At 35.2% G+C, this 19,972-nt stretch overlaps 1 protein-coding gene across 2 annotated transcripts; it reads right to left on the bottom strand.

Annotated features, from left to right (window-relative positions):
- Nucleotides 1-16,991: 16,991 nt before the first annotated feature.
- On the bottom strand, nucleotides 16,992-19,372 carry LOC108484200 (uncharacterized). Of its 2 annotated transcripts, none has more exons than XM_017787901.2 (3): nucleotides 18,741-19,372; nucleotides 17,807-17,940; nucleotides 16,992-17,716 (listed from the first exon to the last, which is right to left on the bottom strand). In XM_017787901.2, exons 1-2 carry the CDS (start codon nucleotides 19,105-19,107, stop codon nucleotides 17,840-17,842), a joined length of 468 nt encoding a protein of 155 aa, XP_017643390.1. In that variant the 5' UTR covers nucleotides 19,108-19,372; the 3' UTR covers nucleotides 16,992-17,716; nucleotides 17,807-17,839. The 2 variants fall into 2 exon arrangements, with proteins under 2 accessions (XP_017643390.1, XP_017643391.1); XM_017787902.2 differs by having other exon boundaries at nucleotides 17,807-17,913.
- Nucleotides 19,373-19,972: the final 600 nt, after the last annotated feature.

Genomic DNA, 19,972 nt, shown 5'->3' with positions numbered 1-19,972 from the left:
TTTAGTGACAGCTCGATTTTCTTGTGCTCAAGGTAACCAAATGTTTTTCTATTATATTTAAATGTTCTTTGGTTCTTTAAACTGAATTTTTAGCCATTAAAATGCATGTTTTAGGTAAAAGCTGAAAATTGGGTCTTTAATGGTAAATTTCAAGTTTGTGGATTAAAACTTGGTTTTAAAGTGTTTTTCAATTGGTTTTAACCTAATTACTAGATTTCTAAAGAAACTTTGAAGTTTTGTTAATGATTTCTCGAGTTTTAATAAATTTTCATTGTAATGGCCAAAACTTGTCGAAAAATTTTGATACCTTAAATTGAGCAGTTTTGTGAAATTTAAAGGTTGATAATTAGTCATAGGTGAATATGTAGATGAATGGAATTCATTTCATACGAAAAGATAAAGCCTAGACTGAGTTATTTGAAATTTAAGTTTGTTGTGCTAAAGGTTTTGGTCAGAAAAGAATGTAGCTTAGGCTTGTGTTTGTGGTTGTTTGAGGTGAGTTATTGACTGAATATGTGTGGTTTGCCTTGTTGAAGTGTCAGAGTTGTTAGGACCTTAAACAAGTAGAGATAACGACAAAGGGAAGCTTGTCTAAGCTTTTAGCTTTTCGGTAAAAACGAATATTTCAGTGAGTGTTTTAGAATAGCTGCTTGTAAGCGATTCTTTATGTATTTGAGAATTTAGAGGTAGCCTAAACCCCTTCTCTAAATTCCGAGCATAAGTGTTCTTTTACCTATGCTAAATTTGTGATAAATATGTTTTTGATTTGTGATATAGAAGCTTATGATGTGATGAAATATGAATATGTTGGGATGATTGTTGTGACGGTAAATATGAAGATATGTTATTCGTGCCATGTGACAGTGTGTATAATGTGCTAATGATATGATTATACGATGAACACATGCGGATAATCAGTAAGTAATATTTGATGACATTATGGATATTTTGGCCTAGTGACTTAATGAACCATTGGATATAGTTTACATGCCATAAGATTGTGAGTACTCAGTTATTTATGATTATGATATATGGGGCGCTGCGGCCCAGGGATAGTTTTGGAGAGATAAGGGAATGTGAGCCAAGCTCCATTCACTGAGATATATATGTGTGGTGTGTTGGAGAGCGTTAGCTATATGCTTCGTGTGACAGCCCTAATTTGACCCTAGTCGGAAAGTGGTTTCGGGACCACAAAACCGAGTCACAAAAATAATTAATTTTTATATTCTATGCTTTTTATATGTGTACATGCATATGTGAAAGTTTCATGCTTTGATTTGGTCATTTGTATGTGAAAGTTATTAAATAGGACTTATGTGAAACACTTTTGAAATGTGATAGGTTAATTTTATAATGGTCTATTAATGCATGTATTGAAAAGAATGGTTTTGCATGTCAATTTACCCATTTTAGATAGTGGCCGCCTATGTTGTTAGTTAAAAATATAATATATGAATTTTCTATTAGTATAATTTAATTAAATGGCTTTATATTATAGAATAATAATAATTAAAAGTAGAAAATGGGTGAAGAAAACAAGGTGTTCATCTTTGTTTCTTCTAAGTCGAATGTATAGAAGAATAGGGAGAAACACCATTCGCCATCTTAGGCTTACATTAAGGTAAGAAGTTTATGTTAATTCTTGAAATTTTAGTTGATTTTGAGTCAGTTACCAAGTTCTTTATTTAACCCATGTTAAATTTTTGATTTTTGGGAATGATTAGAGCTTTCGGCCATGGTAGTTAATAAAGGTTATGGTTGTTGTTTCATGTTATTTTGGATGAATAATGGTAGATAGGTGTTTGAGCCTAACCAAGAGCCTATGTGTACATTAGACGTTAAGTGGGAAGAATCGGCTATCATGTTGTGTGCTATGACCGAATATGAACTTGGTTATATTGAGTAATGTATGTGCTTTGAATTGATGGAATGAAAGGGATGCTTAAAATGTGTTTTAAACGACTAAATGTTAAATTAAGGTTTGCTAAATTACCATTGTCCTTGCCGTATATGTGCTTAATTAAAGAAGAGTTGTTGTTAAATGTTTTAAATTATTTAGATAATTATAAATTAAGTCGAAGCTAGATAAAATTGAATGATTATGACTTAATTGTTTTATGGCAAGTGGCTATTATGGTGAAATGCAAATTTGGTTATGGAAATTAATGTATTTCTTATTGAATTTTTATAAAGTCGTTATAAGAGATATTAAGGATGAAATTGAGTTGGCTATTAGTATTTTGTGCGAATCTTTTAACTAAGTGAGGTGTTCGGCTAAGTCTTTTTTGAACAAATGTTTTGGTGTTGGCTGTTTAAGTGACATTAATTTTTGTATTAAGTCGAATTGGAAAGTTAATAAATGCGTAAAGATGACCTAAGGCTTTTATAAGCATTCGGCATTAGCTAAGGAGTGAGAATTTTGATAGTTGTTGCATATGTGAAATGAGTAGTGTTATATATATATATGTGTGTGATTTATTTGGTAATAATTGTAGTGGTTAAACTAGTGTATAAGAAAACAAGATAAGCTATGTGAGTTTTGCTTGTGTATGTGAAATTTGTATAAGTTGAATAATCGGTTATTAGGGTCATATGATCATTTTAAGTTTGAGTTATAAGTGACTTTCATGGCTTGATAAGTTCTTGCCATTTTCGGTTATAAATAAGTATGAAATTTGAATCATGGCATATTTATAAATGATAATACATATTGAATTTGTTATGTGATTGCCGAATGTGAATAATAAGTAAACAATATTGGTTAAGATATTAAACAAATCTATTTAAATTTATTAAGCTCAAGAGCAAGGAGGATCAAAGTTGGATAAGGGAAAAGAGAAAGCGGTAGAGTAGCCAATCCACAACCGCTCGAATATACCGAGGTAAGTTCAATAATCACATTTAGTACATAATTGATAATGTCTTGATATATGAATGATAAGTGTACTACTATTAATTGATTCATTTGAATATAGATATATGACGAATAAATCATGCTTAAGGCTTAAAGTCAATAGATATTAGAAAGTTAAGTTTGGAAGGTTAGATGAACATATATTCTTATATATGTTACTGAGCAATATATATAAAAAAAAATTATATGATTGGTGTCCATGTTATACCATTATTCGAATGAGTAAATGAACTATGATTGTGAGGTGTTATGTGAATTGAATTCTTTTGCAAATAAATATGCACGATACTCAGTGATACATTATGTCCGGACTTGAGGTCCGCAGGCTATATGCTGGAATATATTTGGGTTAAATCCCGCAGGCTTCGTGCTGGTAATATAATATATATATCCGGGTTAAATCCCGCAGGCTTAGTGTTGGTACTATATCCGGGCTTAAAGTCCCGCAAGCTTTGTGCTAGTGATTGGATTCGGGTTTTTTTTAAACCTAGCAGGCTTAACGCCGGTGATTTGAGTGAGATTACAAATTCGAATGTTCAAAGCAATCTATCATTGATTATGTATGATACATGATAATGACCAGGTATGCATTATGTACTTATATGTGAATTGATTTCAAGGTGAGTTATTAGAATTAAATAACGATATAATTGTGTGGATAATTATTATATCTACGAATAAGAGAATGACCTATTATGTCGATGCCTGTCATTATATGAAAAATATGTGAATTAAATTAGTTGTATGAGCCATAAAGTAAAGTGAAGCATCTGCTGAAAATTTCTTTGTATATATATATATTTGGCCAATAGGCTTTGTATGTGGTATTGTAACACCCCGTACCCGAGTCCGTTACCGGAGTCGAACACAAGGTGCACACAAACTTGACTTAATCATTTTCACAGTCCATTTAAAATTTTCCAGACAAGCTGGTTACTGCATCACTGTCGCCTTAAAAATCATATCTTGAGTTTCAAAGCTCAAAAATCAGTTTCGTAATTTTTCCCTGAAATTAGACTCATATGTCCATCCATAAATTTTTTTATAGAATTTTTGGTCGGGCCAATTAGTACAGTTTATTAGTTAAAGTGTCCCCTGTTACAGGGATCGACTACACTGACCTTTGCGCATTACGACTTGGATATCTCCCTGTACAGGGCTTCAATACTGATGAAGTTTGTTTATATAGAAACTAGACTCAAATAGGAATCTATACATATATGATATGACTCCTAATTATCTCTTGTTAATTTACAATGAATTTCCAAAGTCGGAATAGGGGATCCAGAAACCGTTCCGGCCCTGTTTCACGAGAACTTTAATATCTCTTAACATATAACTCATATGACCGTTTCGTTTCTTCCATATGAAAGTAGATTCATCAAGGTTCATTTACATAATTTATTCACTATTTAATTCTATTCCTACTATTTTTAGTGATTTTTCACATCCACGTCACTGCTGCTGTCAGCATCTGTTTTCAAGGTAACCTTTACCTACTTCATAATTTCTTTGATTCAACTAGCCCTTTTAGCATACATGGCACAAGGAATGATCATGATTAACCATTCCAATGGCTAATCGTTTCCAAACATTTCCATACCTCTTAATGAACAACATACAAAATGATTATGATACCATGCCAAAGTGTATATAAGCTATTTTCGCATGGCTATCCAAATTTATACAAAATCAAAGGGGTCTATGACCAACAAACGAAAGAGTAGTCCTATACATGCCATTTCAAAGTTCAACCAAAATTTGTACCAAAAAGGCGGCTTTGATAGTGTGGATGACTTCGACTTCGATGATCCCGAATCCGATAGCTAACGAGCAAAATCTATAAAACAGAGAGCCAAAGCAACGGGGTAAGCATTTTAATGCTTAGTAAGTCTCAAGTAATGAAATCAGCTTTGACTAAAGTATTACATTCACATAGCTAAATGGATCACTTTAGTAATACACATTCTCATAATCATACTTACTTCACACTTCATCAACATATACACACACAAGGTATCAACCTATCTAAGAGCCGAAAGTTCATTAATCGATCGAACGAACACTATTTCAAACGAATCGACTTTTCCGATGCACATGTAAACATACCTTATCGTATGGGTTTTTCGAGCATATTAATTGAATTTATTACAGCACCAAAACGCTCACCTTCAACCGAGCTTCTTCGGAATTTAGCCAGATATAACCACAAGCACAATTGCCTTCGGGTCTTAACCGGATTTGGTAACTTGCACAAATGCCTTGGTCTTAGCCGGATATAACAACTTCATACGAATGCCTTGGTCTTAGCCCGGATATAATCACTAGCATAAATGCCTTCGGACTTAGCCCGGATATAATCACTAGCATAAATGCCTTGAACTTAGCCCGGTATCATTCAAATGCTCATGTACACATATATCAATAATCACGACACATCCATATTTCATTCTCGTTACTAAGGCTCAAACACAAAACATTTATCAAACCTTTCCAATTTCGGCTCAATAGCCACACACAAAGAGCATGATTTTGATTTACTTAAGACATAATTCAATCGAATCATAATTTAAGTTCCATTACTCGAAGACTTACCCAGACGTGGTCGAACGATTTCGACGGCTATTCGACTACTTTTTCCTTCCCTTTATCGAATTTAGCTCCCCTTTGCTCTTGAGCTTAATTTAACAAATAAATTGATTTAATCATTTGAGCATCGAAAGAGGAATTCAAGGTACTTAGCCCACATATTTTCATTAGACATTAAAGTCACATATGTACGGAAATCATGAATCAACTCAACACATTAGTTAGTACTCTCCTTAGCCGAATTTTCTAAGCCAAGAATAGGCATCAATATGCTTGCCTCTAACCGAATGCATGCACACCAATTCCCCTCATGTGGCCGAATATGCATGTCCATGTTGAGGCCAATTATACACTTAATACCACACAAAAACAGCATACATTTTACTAACTAACGCATTCCATATTGTAACTCAATACGCATCAATCATTTATTTCATAACCGAAACATCATCATATGCAAATATATACCTTGAGATGGTATATATGTCATACCAATACATCATGTGCAAACATGTATATCTATATATATATATATATATGCTAGAGCCGAATCTCAAAGTTGCTTATATCCAAATATAAACATATATCCAAAGCTCAAATCTTACCTACCATGCAATATGCATAAATCATACTTATGGATATACCATGGCCGAATACACCACAACACCATACCGCTTTCGATTTTGGTCACAGTTGAACAAGGAACTTAATGCCTCACTCGAAAGAAAAAATGCTAAAAAGAAGATTTAAGAGTCATCAATCCACCTTCACATGCATCATTACAAAGCTTCATTTTTAGCATGTAAATGACATCAACACCAAGCAAGAATGATGCATCCATGGCCGAGTGTCATTTCCATCACCTAACAAGATTTCGACCATGGGCTAGGTAGAACTCAAGCTACCAACTAAAACATGCTTGAATCTCATGGCACAACATCAAACTTACCTTAACTTAGATGCAAATATGGCCGAATATCTTCAACTTTTCTCCTTTCAAACCGGCCAAGAAGAACCAAAGGATGAAGCTTTTCTTTTCTTTTTGTATTTTCTTCCTAGTTTTGGCTCAAAGAAAGGATGAAATTTTTTTTTCTTTCTTTTCCTTCAACTCACGGCAATAGGGGGGGATCACACACCTTCTCTCTTTTCTTTTTCTCATTTCTTTATTCCTCACCTTAGTTAAAATTTTTTCTCCCATATTGCACCAACAAAACATGTCTATGACATGTTTTGCCCATCCTCCCTTGTCATGGCCGGCCACCACTTATAAAAAGAGGGGTATTTGACATGCAAGACCATTGTTTTGCATGCATGCTTTAATTAGTCATCACACATTTCCCTATCCTACTTTCAAAGTTTACTACTAGGTCCTTTTTAGTGAAATTCACATTTATAACCCTAAATCAAATCATCAAAAATGTCACACACGAATTAACACATATCATAGGCATCAAAATGAATATTAACTTATTTTTGTGCCTCGGTTTTGTGGTCCCGAAACCACATTCTGACTAGGGTCGTTTTAAGGCTATCACAGGTATACTTGTGTATGTTCGGCCGAGTGATGGTAATTAGAATATGAGTTTCGTGATATTTAAAGTTCGTTTTAAATGACACGTTTTAATTGTTTGAAATGCTTAAAACTTACTAAGCCTCAAAAGCTTACTCTGTTCTTTGTTTCTTTGTTTTATAGATTATCGATATTGGCCACTGACTCGGGGATCGTCAGCAGCTCATCACACTATCGATATTTTGGTACTAATATGTTTTGGCGTTGATGTGGCATGTATAGGGTAGACCGTTGGGATCGATGTTTTGTTTTTGTAAATCTGTAGCCATATGAATATGAGCTTTATTTTGGAATGTCCGAATAGACTATAGATGGTTTGTGGATTGTTTTAATGACTCTGTGAATGTGAAAATCAAATGTTAGCTCGGTGATATCTCTTAATCCTAATCCGGCGATCGGATACGGGATAGGGGTGTTACATTTTATTGGTATCAGAGCTATGGTTTAGTCGATTCTAGGACTAACATAGCGTATATAAGTCTAGCCATACATACCATATAGTGTTAATACGATAGTGTGTTGAATTCTGACAGTTAAAAATATGTTTTCGTATAGTAATGGATCCTGATCCCAATCGAGCGGTACTTGATGATGTCGAGAGTGTAGCGCCTGCTCCGCGCATGGGACAGTGCCGATGGACTCTCAACCTATTGCAAGAAATCAAAACGATGAGGCTAGACAGGCTTTCTATAGTGTATTGAATGATTGGTTCAACCAATACATTCGAACCAATACGGCTGTTCCGCAACCCCCACTCCCGAATAATACACCCCCTGCACCTGCGATATCTCCGATAATTGATCAAATGAGATTGAATAAACCTCCGGTTGACAGAATCCGAAAGCACGGGGCTACTGAATTTAAGGCTACCGATAGTGATGATGCTGAGCAAGCTGAATTTTGGTTGGACAATACTATCTGAGTGCTCGATGAACTATCTTGCAACCCCGAAAAATGCTTAAAATGTGCTATATTTTCTACGTGACTCTGCCTATTATTGGTGGAATACGTTGATTTCTGTTGTGCCCAGAGAGCAAGTGACTTGGGAGTTCTTCCAAATCGAGTTTCGAAAAAAGTATATCAGCCAGAGATTCATTGATCAGAAACAGAAAGAATTTCTTGAACTTAAACAAGGTTCCATGTCGGTTACTGATTATGAATGAAAATTTGTGAGACTTAGCCGATATGCCCGAGAATGTGTTTCTTCAGAAGCTATAATGTGTAAACGTTTCGAAGATGGATTGAACGAAGATATAAAATTGTATGTTGGCATTCTCGAAATCAGAGAATTTGTAATACTTGTTGAGCGAGCTTGCAAGGCCGAAGAGCTTAGTAAAGAGAAAAGAAAAGCTGAGGTGGGAGCAAGAGAGTTCCGTAAGAGATATTCGAGAAAGCCCTTTCAGCAGTCAGCGAAGAAATTTAGAGAGGATTCGGGTCGATCTAAAGACACTTCGGGCTTTTCCAAATAAGACCATAATCGACCCCCAGTGAGTACGCAAGCCACTTCGATTGCCAGTGTTGGAAACGATCGTCGGGACAGAACAGAGTGCAAGTATTGTGGTAAATGACATTCGGGGAGTTGTAGATTTCATGACCACTCCTGTTTTAAATACGGATCAGCCGACCACTTTATTAAGGACTGCCCGAGATTGTCTGAACATAATATGAATCAGAGTGGGAAACCGAGTACTACAGCACGAGGTAGACCACCTAGGAATACGGGGAATGCTAGTGGCAGTCAGAGAGTGTCTAGAGATGCTACAACCAGATCCGAGGCTCGTGCTCCTGCTAGAGCTTATGCTATATGCGAACGCGAGGATGCTTCTTCGCCTGATGTTATTACCGGTACTTTCACTCTCTTTGATACTGATGTGATTGCTTTGATTGACCCTGGTTCTACTCATTCATATGTATGTGAGACTTTAGCATCCAGTAAGACTCTACCTGTTGAGTCTACTGAATTCGTAATTCGAGTGTAAAATCCCTTGGGTCGATATGTGTTAGTCGACAAAGTGTGCAGGAAATGTCCCCTGATAATTCGAGATTCTTGTTTTCCAGCCAATTTGATGCTTTTACCGTTTAATGAATTTGATGTTATTCTCAGTATGGATTGGTTGACCGTTCATGATGCAGTTGTGAATTGCAAAATAAAGACTATTGATTTGAGATGTGCAAATGATGAGATAATCCGAGTTGAATCTACTTATATGAACGGGTTACCAGCAGTTATATCCTCGATGTTGGCTCAGAAATATGTCAAAAAGGGTGTGAAGCATATCTTACGTACGTACTTGATAGCAAAGAGACAGAAAAGAAACTTGAATCAGTGCCAGTGGTTTGTGAGTATTCAGATGTTTTTCCTGAAGAGTTACCGGGTTTACCACCAGTCCGAGAGGTAGAATTTGACATCGAACTTATACCAGGTACCACACCAATTTCGATAGCTCCGTATCGTATGGCACCAACAGAATTGAAGGAATTGAAAACTCAGTTGCAAGAGTTGACGGATAGAGGTTTTGCTCGACCAAGTTTCTCACCTTGGGGTGCACCAGTTTTGTTTGTGAAAAAGAAGGACGGAACCATGAGAATGTGCATCGACTACCGTCAACTAAATAAAGTGACAATAAAGAACAAATATCCGTTGCCGCGTATTGATGATTTGTTTGATCAGCTGAAGGGAGCCTCAGTATTTTCAAAGATAGATTTGAGACCGGGTTATTATCAGTTGCGAGTTCGAGACTCAGATATACCTAAAACTACTTTCAGAATGAGATACGATCACTACGAGTTCTTAGTGATGCCGTTTGGGCTCACTAATGCCCCAATGGTATTTATGGATTTGATGAATCAGATTTTCAGACAATGTTTGGACCGGTTTTTAGTTGTGTTTATTGACGACATTTTGGTCTATTCGCGAGATGAAACCGAACATGCCGAGCACCTGAGATTAGTGTTGTAGATATTACGGGATAAGCAATTATATGCTAAGTTCAGTAAATGTGAGTTTTGGTTGAGAGAAGTTAGCTTTTTGGGACATGTGGTATCCGCATCGGGTATTCGAGTAGATCCGAACAAAATTTCGGCCATACTCGATTGGAAGCCTCCAAGAAATGTTACTGAAGTTCGGAGTTTTTTGGGACTTGCCGGTTACTACAGACGATTTGTAAAGGGTTTCTCGATGATAGCCACACCAATGACGAGACTACTTCAGAAAGATGTCAAGTTTGAATGGTCAGAAAAGTGCCAGAAAAGTTTCGACCAACTGAAAACGCTTTTGACGGAAGCCCCAGTGTTAGTGCAACCCGAATCCGGTAAAGAGTTTGTTATTTACAGTGATGCGTCCTTACATGGGCTGGGTTGTGTATTGATGCAAGAGGGTCGAGTTGTAGCTTACGCATCGAGGCAATTGAAGTCACATGAGAAGAACTATCCGACTCATGATCTTGAATTAGCTGTCATAGTTTTTGCTTTAAAAATATGGCGACATTACTTGTTCGGAGAAAAATTTCATGTATATTCAGATCATAAAAGCCTCAAATATTTAATGACTCAAAAAGATTTGAATCTGAGACAAAGACGTTGGCTTGAGTTGTTGAAAGATTATGATCTTGTTATTGACTATCACCCTGGAAAGGCTAACGTGGTTGCCGATGCTCTGAGTTGCAAATCACTATTTGCTTTGCTAGCGATGAATGTTCACTTGTCCATTTCATCCGATAATATGTTAGTGGTAGAATTGAAAGCCAAACCATCATTGATTCATCAAATACGTGAATCTCAAAAAGTTGACGATGAATTGGTTGCTAAACGAGCTGAATGTGTTTCTAATGTGGAATTAGAATTTCAAATAGACGAAAACGATTGTTTAAGATTCAGAAGTTGATTATTTGTTCCAAGAAATTCAAAAATTATTTCGATGATTTTGAGCGAGGCTCATAGTAGCCGAATGTCAATCCACCCAGGCAGTATGAAAATGTACAACGATCTGAAATGTCAGTTTTGGTGGCCCGGTATGAAACGAGACATTTCTGACTTTGTTTCAAAGTGTTTGATATGTCAACAAGTGAAAGCGGAACATCAAATACCTTCGGGATTACTTCAGCCGATCATGATACCCGAATGGAAATGGGATCGAATCACGATGGATTCTGTATTTGGGTTGCCATTATCGTCAAGTAAGAAAGATGCGATTTGGGTTGTTGTTGATAGACTGACAAAGTCGGCCCATTTTATTCCCGTACGTACGGATTATTCACTTGACAAACTAGCTGAGTTGTATGTTTCTCAGATTGTGAGATTACACGGGGTACCTATTTCTATTGTGTCGGATAGAGATCCGAGATTCACATCGTGATTCTGGAAGAAGTTACAAGAAGCATTGGGTACCAAGTTGCATTTTAACACCGCTTTTCATCCCCAGACTGATGGTCAATCCGAGCAGATAATTCAGATACTCGAGGATATGTTGAGATGTTGCATCCTTGAGTTTTGTGGTTCATGGGAACGGTATTTGCCTTTGATTGAATTCACTTACAATAATAGTTTTCAATCAAGCATTAAGATGGCACCTTACGAGGCTTTGTACGGTTGTAAATGTCGTACACCGTTGCTTTGGACTGAGCTTAGTAAAAGTAAAATCTATGGGGTTGATTTGATTAAAGATGCTGAGCAGAAAGTAAAAGTGATCCGTGAAAGTCTGAAAGCAGCTTCAGATCGTCAAAAGTCGTATGCGGATTTAAAACGAAAAGACATTGAATACCAGGTTAGAGACAAAGTGTTTCTTAAATAATAGTTTTCAATCAAGCATTAAGATGGCACCTTACGAGGCTTTGTACGGTTGTAAATGTCGTACACCGTTGCTTTGGACTGAGCTTAGTGAAAGTAAAATCTATAGGGTTGATTTGATTAAAGATGCTGAGCAGAAAGTAAAAGTGATCCGTGAAAGTCTGAAAGCAGCTTCAGATCGTCAGAAGTCGTATGCGGATTTAAAACGAAAAGACATTGAATACCAGGTTAGAGACAAAGTGTTTCTTAAAGTTTCACGGTGGAAAAAGGTTCTTAGATTTGGCCGTAAGGGCAAATTGAGTCCGAGGTTCATCAGGCCGTATGAAATATCCGAACGAATTAGGCCGGTTGCATATAGATTGATTTTACCCCCTGAACTTGAAAAGATTCACAACGTATTTCATGTTTCGATGCTTTGACGTTACAGATCCGATCCATCACATGTAATTAGTCCATCAGAGGTGGAGATTCGATCTGATTTGAGTTATGAAGAAGAACCAGTTCGAATTTTGGCACGTGAAGTAAAAGAACTACGGAATAAGAAAATCTCATTAGTGAAGGTAATGTGGCTTAAACATAGGGTTGAAGAAGCTACTTGGGAACCTGAAGACTCTATGAAAGATCGATATCCTAACTTATTCACTGGTAAGATTTTCGGGGACGAAAATTCCTTATGTGGGGGAGAGTTGTGACAGCCCTAATTTGACCCTAGTTGAAAAGTGGTTTCGGGATCACAAAACTGAATCACAAAAATAATTAATTGTTACATTCTATGCTTATTATATGTGTACATGCATATGTAAAAGTTTCATGCTTTGATTTGGTCATTTGTGTGTGAAAGTTATTAAATAGGACTTATGTGAAACACTTTTGAAATGTGATAGGTTAATTTTATAATGGTCTATTAATGCATGTATTGAAAAGAATGGTCTTGCATGTCAATTTACCCATTTTAGATAGTGGCCGCCCATGTTGTTAGTTAAAAATATAATATATGAATTTTCTATTAGTATAATTTAATTAAATGGCTTTATATTATAGAATAATAATAATTAAAAGAAGAAAATGGGTGAAGAAAACAAGGTGTTCATCTTTGTTTCTTCTAAGCCGAATGTATAGAAGAATAGGGGAGAAATACCATTCGGCCATCTTAGGCTTACATTAAGGTAAGAAGTTTATGTTAATTCTTGAAATTTTAGTTGATTTTGAGTCAGTTACCAAGTTCTTTATTTAACCCATGTTAAATTTTTGATTTTTGGGAATGATTAGAGCTTTCGGCCATGGTAGTTAATAAAGGTTATGGTTGTTGTTTCATGTTATTTTGAATGAATAATGGTAGATAGGTGTTTGAGCCTAACCAATGAGCCTATGTGTACATTAGACGTTAAGTGGGAAGAATCGGCTATCATGTTGTGTGCTATGACCGAATATGAACTTGGTTATATTGAGTAATGTATGTGCTTTGAATTGATGGAATGAAAGGGATGCTTAAAATGTGTTTTAAACGACTAAATGTTAAATTAAGGTTTGCTAAATTACCATTGTCCTTGCCGTATATGTGCTTAATTAAAGAAGAGTTGTTGTTAAATGTTTTAAATTATTTAGATAATTATAAATTAAGTCGAAGCTAGATAAAATTGAATGATTATGACTTAATTGTTTTATGGCAAGTGGCTATTATGGTGAAATGCAAATTTGGTTATGGAAATTAATGTATTTCTTATTGAATTTTTATAAAGTCGTTATAAGAGATATTAAGGATGAAATTGAGTTGGCTATTAGTATTTTGTGCGAATCTTTTAACTAAGTGAGGTGTTCGGCTAAGTCTTTTTTGAACAAATGTTTTGGTGTTGGCTGTTTAAGTGACATTAATTTTTGTATTAAGTCGAATTGGAAAGTTAATAAATGCGTAAAGATGACCTAAGGCTTTTATAAGCATTCGACATTAGCTAAGGAGTGAGAATTTTGATAGTTGTTGCATATGTGAAATGAGTAGTGTTATATATATATATATATGTGTGTGATTTATTTGGTAATAATTGTAGTGGTTAAACTAGTGTATAAGAAAACAAGATAAGCTATGTGAGTTTTGCTTGTGTATGCGAAATTGGTATAAGTTGAATAATCGGTTATTAGGGTCATATGATCATTTTAAGTTTGAGTTATAAGTGACTTTCATGGCTTGATAAGTTCTTGCCATTTTCGGTTATAAATAAGTATGAAATTTGAATCATGGCATATTTATAAATGATAATACATATTGAATTTGTTATGTGATTGCCGAATGTGAATAATAAGTAAACAATATTGGTTAAGATATTAAACAAATCTATTTAAATTTATTAAGCTCAAGAGCAAGGAGGATCAAAGTTGGATAAGGGAAAAGAGAAAGCAGTAGAGTAGCCAATCCACAACCGTTCGAATATACCGAGGTAAGTTCGAATAATCACATTTAGTACATAATTGATAATGTCTTGATATATGAATGATAAGTGTACTACTATTAATTGATTCATTTGAATATAGATATATGACGAATAAATCATGCTTAAGGCTTAAAGCCGAATAGATATTAGAAAGTTAAGTTTGGAAGGTTAGATGAACATATATTCTTATATATGTTACTGAGCAATATATATAAAAAAAAATTATATGATTGGTGTCCATGTTATACCATTATTCGAATGAGTAAATGAACTATGATTGTGAGGTGTTATGTGAATTGAATTCTTTTGCAAATAAATATGCACGATACTCAGTGATACATTATGTCCGGACTTGAGGTCCGCAGGCTATATGCTAGAATATATCCGGGTTAAATCCATGAGCTTCGTCTTGGTAATATAATATATATATCCGGTTAAATCCATGAGCTTAGTGCTGGTACTATATCCGGCTTAAAGTCCCGCAGCTTTGTGCTAGTGATTGGATTCGGGTTTTTTTTAAACCTACCAGGCTTAACGCCGGTGATTTGAGTGAGATTACAAATTCGAATGTTCAAAGCAATCTATCATTGATTATGTATGATACATGATAATGACCAAGTACGTATTATGTACTTATATGTTAATTGATTTCAAGGTTAGTTATTAGAATTAAATAACGATATAATTGTGTGGATGATTATTATATCTACGAATAAGAGAATGACCTATTAGGTCAATGTCTGTCATTATATGAAACATATGTGAATTAAATTAGTTGTATGAGCCATAAAGTAAAGTGAAGCATGTGCTGAAAATTTCTTTGTATATATATATATATTTGGCCAATAGGCTTTGTATGTGGTATACTTGTGTATGTTCGGTCGAGTGATGGTAATTAGAATATGAGTTTCATGATATTTAAAGTTCATTTTAAATGACACGTTTTAATTGTTTGAAATGCTTAAAACTTACTAAGCCTCAAAAGCTTACTCTGTTCTTTGTTTCTTTGTTTTATAGATTGTCGATATTGGCCACTGACTCGGGGATCATCAGCAGCTCATCACACTATCGATATTTTGGTACTAATATGTTTTGGCGTCGATGTGGCATGTATAGGGTAGACCGTTGGGATCGATGTTTTGTTTATGTAAATATGTAGCCATATGAATATGAGCTTTATTTTGGAATGTCCGAATAGACTATAGATGGTTTGTGGATTGTTTTAATGACTCTGTGAATGTGAAAATCAAATGTTTAGCTCGGAGATATATCTTAGTCCTAATCCGGCGATCGGATACGGGACAGGGGTGTTACACTTCGCTTGTGGGATATGTTTGACTCTACGAGTGTATGTGTGTTGTGTTGGGAGATCTGTGTATTCGATGTGTGATGATAAAGTCAACTTTATGTTTCATAAACTCAAGAGCCACATACACTGTGACTAATGTGACTAGATGTAGTTATATGTACTTATATGTGATTGATGTTTGTAGGAAAATTGATATATGTATGCCTAAACGTTCGTATAAATAAGATGTAAAATAATGCATGGAATATGACTAAATATGTGAATCATGACACTTAGTTAATGATGTTTTGGGAATATGAAGTATGTTGTTTGTTTGATGCATGATGACTTGTTTGCATAGTGGTTGTTCTAAGCATTCACTAAGCTTGTTAAGCCCAGCCACTTCATTTTTTTATTTGCACAGTAATTGCATTCCTAGTATAAGAGGTGTGGCTGTTGAAGGACTGATCCAAGCCATTCTTTACTCACTACAATAGGTGTTTTGCTTATTCTAGTTCTAAGGAATAAAAAGACAATGTGGTAGACATTTATATCAGTTTATTAAGACGTATTGGAGATTATTTTTATATTGCGTATGTTTAGAAAACTTTTAAACTTGGACATAGGGTTTGGTTTATTGTTTAGACATTTCGATGCATACGTGACTAGGTGAATGAAAAATGATGTTTAGGGACTAAGTTTGAATGATTTAAGTGCTCTTATATGTTGAATTTTTGTAACCTGAAGCACAGGTATTGATATTAAGGCTTTTAGATCGATACCTTTCAAAAGTGTAGGAAGTCAGTCAATTTGGTATTGATACTCTTGAATAAACAATCAATTTTCAATATATAATTACTTAACAAATAAATCAGTTTAATTATCAAATCATGTAAGACATAAACAAAGACAATAATCATGTAAGACATAAACAAAGACAATAATCTATTCTAATATTAATACAAACATCAATTGGTAAGATTAACGAAAGATAAATAAAAGAAACTTGTAAGATTAACAAATGATAAATAAAAGAATAGAAGAGATGAGAAAATGCTCATGAATAAATTTATTGTAGTCCAAATCTGGAGAAATCCTCGCTCGCAATTGTCTTCGCATCGAAATAGAAAATTAACTATAGCAACCAAATTTGCAATTTTTATTTATTTGAACTGACTAAATTGAGAAAAAAAATTTTGAAGTGACCTAAATAAAACAAATCATATTTTAGAGTGACCAAAAAGAAACTTAAGATTTTATTAACTCGTGAAAAAGTAGAGAAAACCTGAACTGATTGGCCGCTTGAACCTCAATAAGGAATCTGCGGTCTGTTCGAAAATCCAATGAACCAGAAAATAAATCGATTCAATCGATAAATATAGAATTAAACTGAAAAAAAAAAAAAAAGAAAAAGAGAGCTTTATGTACACGGTAAGGCTTAAATTACATTTCTTGTATATTGCAGAGGTAAACTATCGCTTACAACATACTGTAAGCTATAGTTGAGATGAATAAACGCCATTCATGCTATTAGAAAAAGACTACCTCCTATTCCTATGATCACACGTACCAGAAAACAAAATAAAGTTGCAAGTCGGTAAAGTGAAACTAAGAAGAATATTACAATCCAAAATCACAAGATTCGAGAATTTACAAAGGGTACTCAACACCATATGAGTCACAGTTACAGGACAATAGACATCGAATGGGGAGCTGCACGTGGTAATCTAACTCAAATGAACTAGTCCACTCCTTAAAATACATAAAGACTTAAGCTGTGAAAGATTTGAAACTTAGTACCTTGACATGAGATGCTACACTATGTTACTTGGACTTGAGCATGTCGGATAAGAAGTTTTCCCAAGTATTTGAAGGATCATTGGTCATATCACCACCACGTCCCAAAAAGTATACTCTTAAGAAAGATTAAAATCAGAGCAACAATCGATGCACATAACTCAGATGAACTACTACCTCTTTAAAATACATAAGATTTCCGCAGTGAGCATAAAAACAATTTATTTAGGCTCCACTGCTTACATGATACATTGCATCTCAACAGCTCCTCCAATCTGATTTAAAATATCCTGCCAACAAATCTACTTCTTAATCCACCACCAGCAATTTTGGAATTCTAGAAGAACCTGCAAATCTCATCAGCCAACAAATAATCAATAATCAAGTTCATAAAAGCAGTTAATAAACCCTCTCTTGAGAGGCAAATTTTAACTCACCCCAGATGCTATTATCAGTAATAGGCCATGGCTTCATCCTTCTTCATCCTCGGATTTAGATGAAGTATTTGATATTAAGTCTACCTCCACCGGATGCGGGGATCCACCTGTAACGTGGTGGAGAATATTACAGTCTGCCATTCATAAGTTTTTTTTTAGTTCATTGCCATTCATAAGTATTTAGTAAAAGGAAAAGGGATCTTATGCACATTCTCGATGAAAGCTGTTAGGAGGAGAAATCTTTCTCCACAACCATTTCTAACAGCTGTCACGGGCACAGCAACCATATAAGTTAATCCTAAAATATTCTGTCAATTATTAGGTATAATATAAATATAACAAGAAGTAACACCAAAAATACATACATCCTGAAAGCTAATTAAGCTTCAAACCTTCTACAGAAATCCTACTACCTGCAGACCTTGGGAAAACATTGCGAAGCACAAAGAGATGCAGAATGGTACATTCAGAAGCAAAAAATTTAGTCGGGAATTTCAAATGACTCATTTGAATTGCATTTGTACACAAAAAACAGCGATAATAAGGTACAATTTACAGGATACGAAGGTGTTTTCTCTCCATTAGAAAAGCAAGTGCTTAATTACTGGTGAGTTTACTACTTAAATCTTAATAGTAACTTCTCAAGCACTAAATTCCAACAGCTCCAAAACAATGGCGAAATCTTATTGAGAGAGATGCCCGATGCAAATTAACGAACAAGTATCTTCCGGTCAGAAAGACAAAATCAAAATAAGCACGCCATCTAGTTAAATTGGCGGAAGTCTAGTTATATTTTTATAGCAATGCGTTCTTAAAATTTTAATTTTACTCATTGTAAAGGTAAGTTTTTGCCATTACTTAAAAATAGAACCCACAACAAAATTGAAAGAGGAAAATAAATCAAAATTACAGAGGAATTGGCAATTGAAATTACCTTTGATGAAATAGTCAGAGGAGGGCCAGCCTCGGGCGGCAGTGGTGCACATGGATTCCTCCGAGGTCAACGGGTTTGCCAATTTCTCAACGAGCTGGGCAAGGCCGTAAGATTGGGCCGTGGACGGCGGGACCCAGTAAAAGGATCCGGGGATGAAAGGGAGCCAATCGGGAGCGGAACGGCGAACGATGATCCGGTGGATGGCGTCTTCAAGTTTCCGCAGGAGCGGATCAGAGGAAGAATCGGAGGAGTCGGAAGGGTTGGGTTGGTTGGATTGGGTTCGGACGGCAAGGAGACGAGAGGAAGAAGGGTGAGGTTTGGTGATTAGGCGGAAGCTGAGAACGGATTGAGAAAGGGAACGGGCCATGAATATGGTGAATCGAATTTCTTAAATTCTTGATTTTTTACTTGGAGAGAGAGTGTGGGGAATTCGGTTGATGGATAAAGAGGAAGTGCTAGGAAAGTATTTGCTTACCAATTTTTAATTATAAAGAGCAAATAAGAAGGTGGTAGAATTTGAAGAAATGAAAGGTGGAGAGAGATTGGGGTTGGACTGTCTGTAAATTTTGGGTTGGATTCAGCCTAACTCTAGGCTGGTGGCCTGCGATCCATTTACAATTTTATTTTATTAGAAAATATAGGGCTAAATGTTTAATTTTTGGCATAAACCTTTGACTCAGTATTCACACAACTATCAAATTTTTCAAAATATAATTGAACCTTTTTAAACCAGCACACATAAAAGATTAAACTTTTCAAATTGATCAACTAACGACCACATGTTTTTGGACTTGCTCATATAAGGACTAAGATTTATTACAATTAGTAAAGTTTGTATGCACTAAAAGGTGGACCTTTATCGTTGTAACTTGGCTAAAATGCAACACTAATGCAATTGTTGGTCGATCAAGAAATGAATGAGGTTATAAAGCAATACTTCGAAATGACAGAGGAACTTTCCCCAAAGGCTGCCACCATTAGATATGTTTTTTCATGGTTAAATACTTTTAGGATCAATAAGGTGGAGATTGAAACAAACTATTTAGAAGTTTATCGAGCTTTATCTTTGTGGGAGTTAGATTTGCCAAATTTTGGTTTAATTATAAGGGATGTATTTTCCTTAAAAATCAATTCAATAATGTGTCTTTTCATTGGGCACGCTAGGAAGCTAATAAAGCAACTCATGCCTTGGCTATGACTTTATTTAATGCAAATCTTCACAACTAGAACAT

Source organism: Gossypium arboreum, chromosome 6 (genome assembly GCF_025698485.1).
Source record: "Gossypium arboreum isolate Shixiya-1 chromosome 6, ASM2569848v2, whole genome shotgun sequence".
Lineage (NCBI taxonomy): Eukaryota > Viridiplantae > Streptophyta > Magnoliopsida > Malvales > Malvaceae > Gossypium > Gossypium arboreum.
Note: the sequence above shows the minus strand (reverse complement) of the source record. Positions and strands in the feature narration are given on the sequence as shown.